This window comes from Centruroides sculpturatus, unplaced genomic scaffold, assembly GCF_000671375.1.
Source record: "Centruroides sculpturatus isolate CEXI.00-Female unplaced genomic scaffold, Cexi_2.0 scaffold186, whole genome shotgun sequence".
In the NCBI taxonomy this organism is placed as follows: Eukaryota; Metazoa; Arthropoda; class Arachnida; order Scorpiones; family Buthidae; genus Centruroides; species Centruroides sculpturatus.
Window position 1 is genome coordinate 838,951 of NW_019384354.1, and position 17,898 is coordinate 856,848.

Genomic DNA, 17,898 nt, shown 5'->3' on the forward strand with positions numbered 1-17,898 from the left:
AAAAAACAATTTAAACTATTATATTAGGTTGTTCGGAAAGTAAGTTCGTTTTTTTACTACTAGACGGATTAATCGTATTTTTTCCGCCATTTTCATTCTAAACCGTATTGTTTATATATATTTTGACAGCTAGCATTTTAAGGCTTATTTGTAAAAAATTTTGTTTGATTCTGTGCAATTGTTTATTTTTTTGTGTCCCATCAAACATGGAAGATCGAAAGCAGCATTTTCGGGATATTTTGCTTTTTTATTACCAAAAAATCAAAATGCTGTTCAAGCAAGGAAAAAATTGGGATACATGTATGGAGATGATGTGTTGACAGAATGACAGTGCCAAAACTAGTTTACAAAATTTCGTTCTGGCAATTTCAATATTGAAGATGCACCACGTTCTGGATGGCCAGTTGAAGCCAATGAAAAGAAAATAAAGACACTGATTGAAGCAAACTGCTGAATAACAACACGTGAAATCAATGAGAGATTAAATTTGTCAAATTAAACTGTTTATGATTACTTGAAACAAATTGGTTTCGTTTCAAAGCTTGATACGTGGATTCCACATGTTCTTAAAGAGAGATGCTCTCTTTGGTGGGATTTTAAAGAAATTGTTTTTTTGGAGCTTTCAATTTAACAATTTATCAATCAAACCAGACAATTTAACAATTGATTCGAAAGTGTACTGCCATCGAGTAAATAAATTGAGTAATATCATAAAACAGAAAAGGCAGCCAGAATCGATGGACAAAACAGGTGTAGTGTTTTACCACAATAATGTCAAATTTCACACAAGTTTGATAACTCGTCAGAAACTGTTATAACTTATTGATAGATGGAACCTGCTATCACACCAACCATATTTGCCAGATCGAGCACATTTGGATTATTACTTGTTCCAGTCTATATAAATTTTTTTTAACTGTAAGACATTTACTTGAAATGACAATGTCAAAAATCACTTGGATCAGTTTTTTGTAAGCAACGATCAAAACTTTTATGAATGTGAAATCATGCTACTACCAGAAACGAGGACAACAGGTATTTGACCAAAATGGTCGATATATAATTCAATAAAATATTTATTTATTATAAAAATGTTGTTTTTTTCACGGGGAAAAAAACAAACTTACTTTCTCAACAACCCAATATACAAAAAATACTATATGGGTACATTCTAGTAAGCATCAAACAGTGTATCAATGAACTACAATATACTAAAATGTGTTCCAATATTCACTGACAAGTTCATTGGTTTAGTGCTGATTTACTAGTGCATTGGTTGTGGCTAAGACATGCATACTGGAATTTACCCTACATCTTATATATAAACATAATGAATACATACATAAAACAATTATTTATAAAGAATATTGACACAAAATTAACAGGTAACAAATTTATTGTAATAGAGTTAAAAAGTCTTGAAAGAACATGTACACTTTGTATAATGTGAGGGAACTTATTTTATCATCAAGCAAAGAGAAAGTTGGTATCCTGTAGATATTCAAGCAATTCAGATGAAATAAACAGATGCTTCTTAATACTTTTAACAACTAAAATGCAAAGAGAACATTTGGTACTTTCCATAATATCTATTCTTTTATCTTTCAAAAATATATTACATCTATTTAGCCACAAATTGTACCACTAGAGACTTCATCATATAATTTAAATCAGACAGTAAGTTATAATGCATAGCCCTTGGAAAAAAGAAGCGTCCAATTTGCATTCTATCTTATAACCAATATGTCATTTAACTAATAATAATTTGACAAATAAACCTCATTATCTGATAGTTGAGATTGGTATGTATATGAAAACCCAAAGTCATTTACAACTCGTTTCTAATTCACAAGTGGCCATATCTCTACTGTATAAAGAATGATTGTCATATTATAATTAATTTATTATAAATTAGTTTTCTAAAACCACATTCTGGTAAATTAAAAGTTTTGAACCAAAAACAAAAAACACTCGTAAGAAGGCAAATTGCCAGAGGTGTTCTACCCAATTTGGATCTTATCAAGGATCCAGAAACTGAACAATTTAAATGAAAAATCCATTTAAAAAAGCACTGGTTCATTCCAAATTGGGAATAGATAGCTTATACTCAACTACAGAGTTAAAAACTCTGAAATAACTCTCAAAATGTTTCCATTTTTGTTAATAATTTATATTTGACAATTTCAGTTTATAATCTAGTAATATCTTTTCAAAATGAGTTTTGAGAAGAAAAATAAATGTTCAAATATTTAAAGTTTGACACTATTTCTGATGTTTTGCTCAACAAATAGAGATTATCAGCTTTTTTTAAGCTTTCCACCTCTGAAAAAAACCAAATCAATATTTTTGAATTATCTTTTTTAAATGTAAACCTATTACTTTTACAGAATCCAAATGTAGAGTTTTTAATTAATTCAAGTTTGCTATACAATGTTTGCTAGATGTGAGAAACTTCAAGAGAGGAGAGGAAGATGGAGTACAAAATAATAGGCCAGGATTTGATTAAATGCCACCAATTAACAATAAAATGCAAATTAATAAATACGAGTCAATATAATTAAAATGGTTAATAAAAGAATGGCTTAACATACAACACATTTCTAATCTCATGGTCAGAAAGTATGTAGTTTGGATCATAGAACAGCCTGCCAAAAACTCACCAGTAATCCCTAATCAGAAAATATTGCTACTGATAATATAGAGAAAAAAAATATTACTGTTTCATTACAATAGTCAATTATATCATACGTTTTTTTCGAAAACTGAATAAATATGATTTTTTAATATTGAAACTTTATATACCTTAACTCATATACTGTAGATACATGTCAATCTTCTTAATAAAAATTCTTATTGCTCCATAGTGCTTTCCAAATTTGAAACGTGTTACACATCAGTTATAAATGATTGAATCTCACAATTGCTACCTTCTAATAATAATTAATATTTTTACTAAATTTAAGTGAGAATATAATAAAAAATTAAACACTTTTACGATAACTTACACAATCAAATGCAAACTCTAAATTAAAGAAGTCCTTGGAAAAATAACATAAGCATTCACTATTAAATTTTGTCATCAGATCAAATGTCATAAAGAATAAATTTTTGAAAAATAAAATCAGCATTCAAAAGAAAGCTTTAACATATTTGAAACACTGCCAAAAATATTCCAGTATGTTGTAACATCAGGAGATAACTACATTCTAACAAAATATAATTTCATCAGAATATAAAACATTCTCTCTCCTTATTAACTTCCATAAATACAAAGTTATAAAGCACTAGAGATAATTTACCAAAACTGAAATTGTCCTTATTCGAAACCTTCCCAATCCCAAGTTACCAAGTTTCTACTGTATAATAATCCAAAATATATTAGTATTAAGTTTTACGAAACAAATAAGCTTTAGTGGAAAATAAAATTCATTAAAGACCGTCCATATATATCCTCGAAGGATACGTCATATAATTTTTGAAGCCAAATAATAAACAGTCACTCTGATTACTCTGTCTTCCTCTCTGAAAAATCTGTCTGGAGATAAAAATTTCACCTTCTTGTTGATCTATTTATTTTACATTCTGACTGACAATTTCTAATAATTTGTTCTGTTGATGGCTTTAATTTGCTTAACAGGATGATGACTACCATTTTGTAAGCAATACAATGCCTCTTTGATGAGTGAATTAATATCATATCTATTATTGAACAGCTCTAGCAATCATTTGAAGCTCTGTTAGTGTATTTTTCAAGAGCCAAATCATACACACTAATCAATGTATTCAATACCACTTTTTTCTATTTCATTATTACAACTTAACTATTCAACTTTTTAATCTTTATTTTCTCTGTAAAAAAAAGATACGTGATTCAGTAATAAAATATTATCTAGGTCACTCAACAAGTAAAATAAAAAAAGCTTTAATGAAGGAAAATCAATAAAAAAAAACAAAACATGGAGTCATCTTAGAGCTTTCAAACTCGTATTCATAGACTCTAACGAAAATGCACTGGATCAAATACAGTTGCTGTGGACACAGGCAAGAGGAATGAATCAGTTGTTACAGTTACAACAATATAACGACAGCTACTATTATCTTAATAACAGCATTAATAGTACAGAGCAGGGCTACTTAAACTTTTTCCATTTGAAAATTTTATATAACCCTCGTTATATAGGTATATAGAATAGGTATACAAATAAAATCACTTGCTATTAATAAATCATAAAATAATTTTTCGATGTACTTATTATTTTACCACTTATTAAAGACAAAAGCAAAATTTGTACTGTACATAATGAGATGGAAGGGCTTGTTTATTTTTATATAAAGAATTAAATCTTGGATGAATATTAGATACTGTGAGACAAGACATCTTCAACATTTTTCAAACAATATTTTATTTTATAGTTGTCAATGCTGAAAATTCTGCTTTCATAAATATGTAGTACAAAATTTTACTGTTGTCAAATTTTTTGCAACCCCAAGTTTAAGAAGTCCCAGTATAGACTAACAGTATCTATCCCACGAAGAAGGCTCACTAGTACCTTACCACGTACCAAGATTTCACTCTTGACTTCTGTTCTAATTTGTGACCATCCAATAATTTATACTTCATTTGTTAAAATTATTATCTTTTCTTCTAATATATACATGTCAAATTAAATAATTTAAGAATATATATTCCAGGAACTAAAAGCTCAAATATGCCAGAAACTATAAACATCATACAATCATGCTTAATTTGATAACTTAAATAGAGATATGTCATTGCTTATCTTAAGGCACTCCTTTATTAGTCTTGACAGATATAAAAATTACCTCCGCGGTATCTTATAACAATTGCAAATTCTCAATCTAACATTCAGACAAAATAAATATCTAATTAAAACAGTTAAAAAATAAACTTGACAAATTGATAAACAAATTCAATACAAGTAAAATCATCTGCAAGAAAATAAATAGCAATATACTTATTTTGACAAAATTAATTATAATTAATATTTAATAATCAATTTAATTAATAGTTTGATTATGACAATTAAGGTTTCTGAGTTTTGGCTACTTTTTCTGTTTTCAGACTTCTTCAAATTGTAGTTTATACATTTTCAACCATAAAAATTATTTTTTAATTATTATATTTACTTTATTTCAGTATATTTTACTGTCACTTTTAACATTTATGTAATGAATTTACCAGTTTTAAGTTGAAATAAAAAGATTTTATTTCAACAAAGTAATGCATAGAAAGTAAAAAATTTAAATACAAAGTAAACAAAAAGTATTATAATTATTATTAAACATAACAAAAAGATATATGAAAATCAGCAGCAGTAAAGTGTTTACACACAAAGATAATTACGTGAATGAACTGATCTGATAGGTACAAGTATAACAAGTACTGTACATAAATTACTTGTAGTTCTCTTTTTTTAAAACTCTTTCCTGTATGTATGTGAAGTAAAAAAGCCTTTCTTTTCTGTCTATCATGAATTCGGTCAGGTCAAGGAACAATTGAGTGAGAGACAGAGCCTGATTTACAGTACCCCGAACAGCTCAGCCACAAAAACTTCTTGGAGATTCTAACATAGACTAAAGTCCAAGTCACCATAGCAACACGATAATGCCTTTATCACCTTGGCCATCCAAATAATGATTTATAAGACATACATATTTGAGAAAGAGATTTCACAAGATACGACTGAATGCTTTCCCTGGACTACCTATGGTGTTTTGTTGCTTTTAATTTAACATTATATCAATCACATAATATCATTCTATTGCATTTAAAAGAAATAAATATCAATGTATAAAATTACAAATAATACTATATTTATTGTGGTTGTTAAATAGTTTCATTAATTTGTAGAATGAATATCGTTATAGATAATGAATAACATTTTACCGAAATTAAATAATAAAAATAAATTCGACAAATCTCTATTTCAAATCTATAAATTTAATTTTATAAAAGTCTAAAGATGTTTTCCAAGAAAAAAGACAAGAATAATTTTGAAATTTCTCAAAATTTGGTCCCAGGAATTCTTGGGTCAAAAACTATATAAAAAAAATAAATATGCAGCTGTGTTTTAAGCCATTTCATACAAAAATATTACATTTATGGTATTTAAATATAAACATTATAAATAATTTATGTTTCTAAAAGTTTATTTCACTTCATTTATTTTTATATTTAAACTAATTGATGTCAAAAAAGTGATGCTGTATTTTTGTCTATATAGAAAAATATATAAAACAAAACTCTTACAATCTAGAAGTTATTTACAAAGAGCATATTTTCAACCATTTCAAATACCCATCAGAATCTACAGAATAAGAATTATTTAAAATGCAAAAAGTCACAGAACATAAGGATATGGTAGTTACTGTATAAGAAGTATTTAACCATTAACATAAATAATTATACAACACAAAGCAGAAAAAATTTACCACAGCATTATTATGGTGTTGTTGTTGTTGTTATAAAGGATTAGAAAGTTGTCTGTTATGTAAACTGACTTTGCCCTAAGGGTTGAAAAGAAAGAAGGCTGGGAAGAACTTAAGATGGAGAAAAAGAAAGAGAAAGATTGATTGGAAAGTGGAAATGAAGGAGAAGGGGGCCCCAAGAGCTGCATCGGTATTTATTAGGACCAAAATTATACAAAAACAAGAAAATGGGATGAATACACAGATATTTACAATAATGGATGGGTTGCTACATAGAAAACAAAGAACAAAATATGCAGTAAAAACAAAATACAAAAATAACAACAGAAATAAAGGCAGATACACAAAGCAATAGCCCGAGCACAACAAAATAAACACAGTGATGCTGGTATTACAATAGGAAAAATATGAATAGTAAGGAGCATCATTCACATAAGCTGCTTCACACTGCACTGCTTCCCACCACCAGAGCGAGAACACAAAAGGTTGGGAAGTTAAACACAAAAGAAAATTGGCTGTGCTAACATGTCAGATAATGCAAAGGATAAGTACAGTATAGAATGCAAGTAACATGTTACATTGCAGTGAAAGTAACAATTAACCAAAGCAGTGAGGAGAGCACAAAAACTTCATATACAGTCAGAGGTGAATGAGCAACACAATGTCCTGCTCATTACTGATGGGAAAGTTGCAGACTACAGTTGGGGTGTGAACTTTGACAGCCAGAATAATGAATCATCACTTTTGCCATCGTTATCATAGTAGTTGTTCTCGTCCTTGTTATCATTGTTGATGTCAGTAGAAGCTGGTAAGTCATTATTGCTCATGTGGTTGGGCTCAATATATATTGGCATAAATAGGTGATCTGGGTGAGAGTCCTGGTTTGCTGAACGCCCTAAAAAGAGTACTGTCCGTGACTAAATTCTTTTCATTAGGAGGCCAGTTGTAGCTGGCATGGAGGCATGTGGCCTCAAACTGGTGCGGTGATTTTCATATTTGGTACATTTGTATAAGAAATGACTTACATCATCTCCTTGGTCATTGTTGATAACACAATTTTTAGAGTTGGTTTTCCAAAAGCGGCAGCAGTAATTGTTAAAGTTTCCATGCTAAGTGAGACACTGGGTGATACCAAAAGAGGGTTTGAAATATTTATTATTAATCCTCTTGTGAATGGAGGGGAAGAATTTGTAACAGTGTCTATCACATAGTTGAACTGTGCCACTCTTCCTGTCATAGCCTATTGGTGATGTCTTTAATATTCTTATTGATGTGTTTCAGAGGAATCCTACTGTAAGTTACTGGTGTATTTGAATCAATTGCCCTTTAGCCAACTTGTCAGCCTGTTCGTTGCCATCATGGCCCTTGTGGGCCAAGATCCAATGAAAAGTAGCATTGTGTTTGGTATGAATGGCTTCAGCGATTTGGATAATGCTTGGAGTTGGCAGTTTTATTCTTGAGAATATGCAGTGTAGCTCTGCTGTCTGTGAATATTTCCATCAGTCCTGCATAATAGTTGCTATTTATGATGTGAAAAATCCAAATTTAGTTGAGATTTGAGAAACACTGAAAATTTGTTAAAGAGTGACTTTATTTTACTGCCTTGACACCAACAAATTTTCTAACCCAGACTGGATGGCCAGATGGCTACATGCTTAAGGGGACAGTCCACAGCTCCAAGAACTTCAGGAATTTTCCAGATGTTGGTCATCTGGATGCACTGGGCCCTGTCCCTCACTGTATTCTTCTGTGTCAGGTTAATATCAAAAACTTCAATTATATAGGTGTATAACTGTACATAAATAACAATGAATATGTTTAAATGGATGTTAGAAGTTAAATGTTTATGATAATTATCTTTCTAATTTTCTACTTTAAAGTTAAATAATTCTTTAGAATACAAATTAAATAGACAATAAAAATCCTTTTCACAATTATCAATTTAGTAGAAACTTCCTTAAAATTTCTAATTTGTATTCCACAAAATTATTTAATTTTAAAATGAATAATTTCAGTCTGTAGTTAACATATTTTACATAAATTTATATCTGTTTTATTCTTATGCATTCAGTTTTAATTTTTGTTTCAATTATAAAAGTATAAATTCTTATACTTTGCTATTCTTATCCATGGTGGCCAAACCGCAGCTCTTCTAGATGTTTATTATGACTCCCGTATATCAGGCCCTATCCCTAATATATATACACATATATACAATATATAGGTTATATATAAAATATTATTCCAATATAGGATGTGGCTCTCACATATTTCTGATACATGATATGTTGATCCTATCATGACAAGGTTTGGCCACCCTAGTTTAAAACCTAAATTATTGCTTCTCTAAAAAAAAATTTCCAATTTACTTTTTAATTATGGGCTTTTATCTTTCTCTAATTCCATATTACTTAAAATAAACATTCAAATGAAAAACTTGTTCCAAAAAACTTAACAATCTTACTGAAATGTTTGTTGTATTTAATTCATTAAATTAAACTTTTCTTTTAAAAATTGTCGTCATTCTATTGCATCATCTCACACTTCTAAAAACATTCAAACAAGTTTGACAAGCTGTCAACATTACTGTCAACATCAACTAAGTACCATATTTTTTACAATTTAAAACACAGTTTTATATATTTTATTATACTTTACGATCTCACCAAAATCATCAAAAAAAAAATTCATAAAAAAAAAACAAACACCTATTCTGTAAACTGACAGATCTATTTTTTTTGTAAATTCTACCATACATCCTGAAATATAATTTAAATAACTTTTTTATTTTACTTTATGTTTCTGACATTACATTCTACAAGAGAGGTTTGAAAATAAGCTTTCTAGATCTGTTATTAATAGGAATTTTTATTCTGGAGATCTATATATTATGGTTATTAGGAAGAGACATTCTTACTTAACTTTTTTGACATAGTCCCCATTCATATTAATGCATATGTTGTATTGCTTCACCAGGTTAAAAAATCCATCTCGTAGAAATCAGTGCCCCGAGTACAGACCAACAAAATTTCAAACAGCTTCTTTCATTATTGCTGATGAAGTGCTTTTGTATAAGGCCTTGAAAGCTGGAAAAAGGAAGATACTGAACACAAAGTACAGATTTTAAGGGAAGTATTGAGATGTTTCCAACTAAATTTAACAAATGGAATGGTGTTATTACCACCATGTGAGGTCATACATTGTCACTAAGGAAGACAACTAAGAACTGAACTAAAGAATGCATCTATTCCTGGCCTCTAATGTAGAATGACGGGTTTATTTTTTAGTTAGTATCTACCTGTCAGCATTTACAGTTCCAATTTCCAGGAAATCCAGTAAAACAACATCCCTTGGCATCCAGAACACCATGAGAAGAATCTTAGCTGTTGACTGGGCTACCTTAAACTACTTCTTGAACAAAACACCTAGGTGCTTCCACTGCATGGAGCTAAGTTTGGTGACATGTTGAGAAACAAAATGACAGACATAATGAATGGGCATGCTCTGTACACATGGAAAAAGTTCTGTGAAATGCTGATCATGCACAATAAGCATCCTTACATTATGGTTAAATGACATATTAAGGATGAGAATGTTGCTACAGTACATGGTATTTTTTTATTTTGTAAGTGCACCAGCTTTTAAAATATGGATACAAGAAATTTATTTTTTGCATTATTCCAAGTACACAGTAGCAACACAATTCTCCTTATGTTCATATATTTACTTTCATAATAATTTCAATATGCATAATTCAGATGATAAAAAAAATTACAGGATTACATTCAACCTTATAAACAGCAAAACAATAGTATTTAATAAGAAACTTTTTTGGTCTTATTAAAAAACTATCTTCAGATTAAGAAGAACTCTATCAAACGTTATAATGCCAAACCAATGGTGTCTAACCTATTTATTTGTGTTATTTTATGGTACTTATCTCTGTTTTGATTTGAAATGTTTGACATTCCCTATACTTATATATATATTTTTTTTGCATTCTTAATTATTGAATTTATAAAATTTGTAAGCATTTTAGTTGCTTTCTACATACTCATCTTTTTATTTTAGCAAGTTACAAAACTTAAAAAGTATCCCAATTTGCAATTTCTTTAATCAATCTGGCAAATCTCAACCTGCATGTCAGAAAACAATCACAGCTTGAGTCATTCACAAGATACAGATCCAAGATTTTAACATTACCGGAATTAGTCAAATCACTTCCATATTCATTACAAGTTCTGTTCATTAAAAATGTTTGATACTGATCTAATATTAACTGCATTTAAATATAATATTTGATAAAAACAATTATTATATTATTAATTTGACTGAAAACAATTATATTTTTATTTATTCTTTATTCATGTTGATAAACTCAAGATTGTTTTTAACAATTTAAGCAAATTAAGTACAAGTATAATTTTACCAAATTNATAATGTTTAAAGAAATCTGTATGAAAATTATTTAAAAATTTAATCTGAAAAAATAAAATTTAGAATGTATTTATTGAATCGTGGGAATTGTTTATCATCTAATGTTCTCTGAGTTAGCACATCCCAAAACATAAGATACACTTACAAAACTTTATTTACTTTAATCAAGTTATAGCTATCATTACCTTTGGGTAAATAGGCAAAATTTTTTATTTATGTTCTAATTGCCTTATTTTATGGCTGATAATGAACAGTTGTTATCTGTTATCATTGTCAGCCAAACCAATGCTTTAAATATTATATTTAATTACTTGTTCCCAGTATATTAATTAAATTATTTCAATTATTTTCTAGATGAAATACTATTAATTAATAAATCTTGATATTATGCATAATTTAATTGTTTAAGCATGTCCTTTAAAATGTTAATGAATAAAATCAGAATTTCACTATTTGCAGTCTTAATTACTGACTTCAGTTAATGGTACGATTATTATTAATAGTATTAGTATAGGCGAGTTCCAAAATGATTACAGTAAACAGATTGTATTGTAATAAATTTTATCAATTATAACTACAGTATGGTCTTGTTTTATGTGGGATTGATATACACAGATTCATGTTTTTGAATATGGCAAATGTGATCAAGTTAACCCTTGGATGTGCAAGGATGATTTTGACTATTAATGCTCATGCTAAAGAAAAATGTTCAACATGAACTAGAAGCAGTTCAAACAACCTTTTCTTCATTTCCATCAAAAATCTTAATAAATAGAAAAATGTTTTTGGCCTAATTTATAGGCCAACATCAGGTGTAAACAATACCAAAATATAAATTTCTTACATTCTATTTAGATAAGAAGTTGCACGATACATTTACCAAATTTAGAATTTTATTGAACTTCATGAACATTGAACATTTTATTGAACATTCCAAATAAAATGTAAGAAATTTATGTTTTGGTATTGTTTACACCTGATGTTGGCCTATAAATTAGGCCAAAAACATTTTTCTATTTATTAAGATTTTTGATGGAAATAAAGAAAAGGTAGTTTGAACTGCTTCCAGTTCATGTTGAACATTTCTCTTTAGCATGAGCATTAATAGTCAAAATCATCCTTGCACATCCAAGGGTTAACTTGATCACATTTGCCATATTCAAAAACATGAATCTGTGTATATCAATCCCACATAAAACAAGACCATACTGTAGTTATAATTGATAAAATTTATTACAATACAATCTGTTTACTGTAATCATTTTGGAACTCGCCTATACTAATACTATTAATAATAATCGTACCATTAACTGAAGTCAGTAATTAAGACTGCAAATAGTGAAATTCTGATTTTATTCATTAACATTTTAAAGGACATGCTTAAACAATTAAATTATGCATAATATCAAGATTTATTAATTAATAGTATTTCATCTAGAAAATAATTGAAATAATTTAATTAATATACTGGGAACAAGTAATTAAATATAATATTTAAAGCATTGGTTTGGCTGACAATGATAACAGATAACAACTGTTCATTATCAGCCATAAAATAAGGCAATTAGAACATAAATAAAAAATTTTGCCTATTTACCCAAAGGTAATGATAGCTATAACTTGATTAAAGTAAATAAAGTTTTGTAAGTGTATCTTATGTTTTGGGATGTGCTAACTCAGAGAACATTAGATGATAAACAATTCCCATGATTCAATAAATACATTCTAAATTTTATTTTTTCAGATTAAATTTTTAAATAATTTTCATACAGATTTCTTTAAACATTATAAAATGAATCAGACAATGAAAAACATCTACACAAGGAACAGATTTAGAAAATTTATATTAATTATTATTAATATAAATTTTCTAAATCTGTTATTTTAATAATCTTTAAATAATACTTCACATAATTGCATATAAACATTACATTAAAGAATTTTGACATTTTCAATTACTCTTACGCATTCCTAGAGAGTAACACTAATTTTCATATATTATAGTCCTTGGTTAATGTGGTAGCATATTTATTGAAAATATAAAGATAAGTANTTCCTGGCCTCTAATGTAGAATGACGGGTTTATTTTTTAGTTAGTATCTACCTGTCAGCATTTACAGTTCCAATTTCCAGGAAATCCAGTAAAACAACATCCCTTGGCATCCAGAACACCATGAGAAGAATCTTAGCTGTTGACTGGGCTACCTTAAACTACTTCTTGAACAAAACACCTAGGTGCTTCCACTGCATGGAGCTAAGTTTGGTGACATGTTGAGAAACAAAATGACAGACATAATGAATGGGCATGCTCTGTACACATGGAAAAAGTTCTGTGAAATGCTGATCATGCACAATAAGCATCCTTACATTATGGTTAAATGACATATTAAGGATGAGAATGTTGCTACAGTACATGGTATTTTTTTATTTTGTAAGTGCACCAGCTTTTAAAATATGGATACAAGAAATTTATTTTTTGCATTATTCCAAGTACACAGTAGCAACACAATTCTCCTTATGTTCATATATTTACTTTCATAATAATTTCAATATGCATAATTCAGATGATAAAAAAAATTACAGGATTACATTCAACCTTATAAACAGCAAAACAATAGTATTTAATAAGAAACTTTTTTGGTCTTATTAAAAGACTATCTTCAGATTAAGAAGAACTCTATCAAATGTTATAATGCCAAACCAATGGTGTCTAACCTATTTATTTGTGTTATTTTATGGTACTTATCTCTGTTTTGATTTGAAATGTTTGACATTCTCTACACTTATATTTTTTTTTTTTTTTTGCATTCTTAATTATTGAATTTATGAAATTTGTAAGCATTTTAGTTGCTTTCTACATACTCATCTTTTTATTTTAGCAAGTTACAAGACTTAAGAAGTATCCCAATTTGCAATTTCTTTAATCAATCTGGCAAATCTCAACCTTCATGTCAGAAAACAATCACAGCTTGAGTCATTCACAAGATACAGATCCAAGATTTTAACATTACCGGAATTAGTCAAATCACTTCCATATTCATTACAAGTTCTGTTCATTAAAAATGTTTGATACTGATCTAATATTAACTGCATTTAAATATAATATTTGATAAAAACAATTATTATATTATTAATTTGACTGAAAACAATTATATTTTTATTTATTCTTTATTCATGTTGATAAACTCAAGATTGTTTTTAACAATTTAAGCAAATTAAGTACAAGTATAATTTTACCAAATTATATTAATCTAATCTATTTTTATGGAAGTCTATTAACTCAAAACGATAGGAAGGACAAAGAAAATAACTATATGCTAACATAGAATTAACAGCCTTCTCAAATAACATTCTAAAGAAATATGAAGTATGTTCTTATCTTGTGCAGGGATTGTGTCAGCAGCTACTACATAATATGAAATTCCACAGTTTCCACATCGAAAGTAGTCCCAGACGATCGCCTAAAAACTTACGCAAGCATTTACGAAGAACAGAGAATGATTAAAACATGTTTAAATCACTTTACTTATGCTTTTACTATATATACTGAATTTCATAATAAAAATAGTCAGCATTGGCATTCAACAAAGAGTATCCTATTTTTTTATTTTCAGCAAAATTTTAATAAACAGAAAAACGTTTTTGGACTAATTTATAGGCCAACATCAGGTGTAAACAATACCAAAATATAAATTTCTTACATTCTATTTAGATAAGAAGTTGCACGATACATTTACCAAATTTAGAATTTTATTGAACTTCATGAACATTGAACATTTTATTGAACATTCCAAATAAAATGTAAGAAATTTATGTTTTGGTATTGTTTACACCTGATGTTGGCCTATAAATTAGGCCAAAAACATTTTTCTATTTATTAAGATTTTTGATGGAAATGAAGAAAAGGTTGTTTGAACTGCTTCTAGTTCATGTTGAACATTTTTCTTTAGCATGAGCATTAATAGTCAAAATCATCCTTGCACATCCAAGGGTTAACTTGATCACATTTGCCATATTCAAAAACATGAATCTGTGTATATCAATCCCGCATAAAACAAGACCATACTGTAGTTATAATTGATAAAATTTATTACAATACAATCTGTTTACTGTAATCATTTTGGAACTCGCCTATACTAATACTATTAATAATAATCGTACCATTAACTGAAGTCAGTAATTAAGACTGCAAATAGTGAAATTCTGATTTTATTCATTAACATTTTAAAGGACATGCTTAAACAATTAAATTATGCATAATATCAAGATTTATTAATTAATAGTATTTCATCTAGAAAATAATTGAAATAATTTAATTAATATACTGGGAACAAGTAATTAAATATAATATTTAAAGCATTGGTTTGGCTGACAATGATAACAGATAACAACTGTTCATTATCAGCCATAAAATAACACAATTAGAACATAAATAAAAAATTTTGCCTATTTACCCAAAGGTAATGATAGCTATAACTTGATTAAAGTAAATAAAGTTTTGTAAGTGTATCTTATGTTTTGGGATGTGCTAACTCAGAGAACATTAGATGATAAACAATTCCCATGATTCAATAAATACATTCTAAATTTTATTTTTTCAGATTAAATTTTTAAATAATTTTCATACAGATTTCTTTAAACATTATAAAATGAATCAGACAATGAAAAACATCTACACAAGGAACAGATTTAGAAAATTTATATTAATTATTATTAATATAAATTTTCTAAATCTGTTATTTTATTAATCTTAAATAATACTTCACATAATTGCATATAAACATTACATTAAAGAATTTTGACATTTTCAATTACTCTTACGCATTCCTAGGGAGTAACACTAATTTTCATATATTATAGTCCTTGGTTAATGTGGTAGCATATTTATTGAAAATATAAAGATAAGTAGATCCTGCACATTGCATCTAATAGTGAACATGTTTTAGAAGGTTCCACAGAAAAAGCAAAACCTAGCTAATCGGATGCACAACTAGGCTCCGTCATCTGGGGCAAACTAAGATCCCGACGCTATCTCTCTCGTTCCAGAGGTTTGGGACACCAACGAAACACGAGCATCTGCACCACCACCACCAGCCACCTTTCCTCTTAGCACCCCCTTACCAGGCTCTAATAAATTAGCCATTACAATTTATTTTTCAAATAATTACACGCACTCTCCTTTCGATACCTCTCGTCCAATTCCCGAGGCGCATGCCTCGGGGCGAAGGATATCGAGTACCGATCCCCGACACGGTACGGAAACTGTTCGTAATTAACAAACGGCGTCGAAACGAAAACGCATCGACCAAAAGCACTTAAACCAAATAAGAGAACATCCGGTTCCGGCAACAAACGCGCAAATACTCCTCCGACTATTATAGAATTCGCGCATTTTACATAAACTCCATTAAAATTTCATCCGAAACCCAGCTCTCCGCCGGAAAAGCGAAGCACTTCCAAGTCACTAAAATGCATTTATTCACAGCAAGATCATTGATTTACAAAAGCAGTTACATATATTATTCAGGCAAACTTCACACTCTAAATATGCACGTATATATATTTAGAATACGAAATAACATATTTACGTTCTACATACAACTTTCCAAGTAATTAATAATTGAATATATCAAAATAATTATGTAAAGAGTTAAGAATTTACAGGTAAATTATTCAGCAGAAGTTTGTTGACACCTACATACAGAGAAATTACTCAGTTATTAATAATGACAGATAAGAAGTTAGCTATTGGAGAAAATGACTCACTGCGTGGATTTTGTGGCGAATTGAACGTAAGAGGAAAGCCGATACTTACAGAAACACAGTTGTATGACATAAGCGTAGTAGGACCAAGCGACGATCGTAGTTATGAAGATGACTGGAAACCATTTGAATAATCGTACACAAAAGGAACATTTAGCTCCGGGTTTAAGTAAACCTGGAGGCATCTTTTCTATTCTATAATCTAACTACTTCCCTTAAATTATTTATAATCTATAATTTCGACCTATCTCCCGTAAATATGTCATAGCTAAACATCCAATCCTCCAATCGCTCAACTTTCGAGTTTGGATGCGTACTGCGGTTAAGTGTTGCCAACTGTGCTAGATAGTATTTATCAATCGAAATATTTTATTTTTACAAATCTTTATTTATTTATTTTTTTTAAATAGATGTTTCGTTCTATGCGAATTATTATTTTATTTATTTATTTTTAAACGCGTTCTGTTTATAAATGTTTAAATGGGAGCGTGGGTATATTACGCGGTCGGCCGGATGAACGAGCGGTAAATGTGGCAGCGTGTCGCTCTGGTGATCCGAAATCGATTGCGTCGGGATCGGAAAACCTCGGGAATTTTGCAGGAAAGCACGTCCGAACATGTCGGGCTTCGTACTTTACTACCCGGCCGCTCCATCGTGTGGGTGCCGGACCCATAGTGGGCTTGCTAAAAAGGCCTTCTTAGTGCCTACGGGGAGTAAAGTTTTAAAAATAAATGATGAAAGACTTGGCCCGGTATATCCGAACCGACCACCCCCGAAAAACTCCTGAAACTCCAATTGACTCTAATGGATATATATATATATATATGTTCATTAATCCGATCATCTACGGTTACGCGGTCGGGACCATTTTCCAAAGTTTTCTGAACGCAATCCGCTAAAATGCGTAAATCTGGATTCAAGTTCATGCGCGTAGCGTCTAGCGTGCAGAAAAATGACGACATTTTACTTAATTAAGACGAGGGGGCCCGACCGATCTCCACCGAATTACGCGCAAAGATTTCCGATAATCCGAGCCGGATTCGAACCCGTATTCCCCCGAAGTGGCAGATTATACCCTTTGATGCCTCAAACATTAATACATTATCGTAATTAATACTTCGTATGAAGATTTCAATTTGGCCACGAGTAAAAGTAACTTCTCTATTAATTACTATTTTCTAATTTTCCGCATAAAATTTCAAAATATATCATGCATAATTATTAAATAATTATTAATAATCGTTTTTC

General features: G+C 29.4%; 1 protein-coding gene across 3 annotated transcripts in view; it reads right to left on the minus strand.

The window, feature by feature from the left end:
- The window catches only part of LOC111639278 (palmitoyltransferase ZDHHC15-like), a 76,440-nt gene extending 59,465 nt beyond the window's left edge, over nt 1–16,975 (minus strand). For all 3 annotated transcript variants that reach the window (XM_023385131.1, XM_023385125.1, XM_023385116.1), the window contains exon 1: nt 16,703–16,975. In XM_023385131.1, the coding sequence (XP_023240899.1) occupies nt 16,703–16,835 (133 nt within the window). In that variant the 5' untranslated portion in view covers nt 16,836–16,975. The remainder of the gene's footprint in view (nt 1–16,702) is intronic.
- Nucleotides 16,976–17,898: the final 923 nt, after the last annotated feature.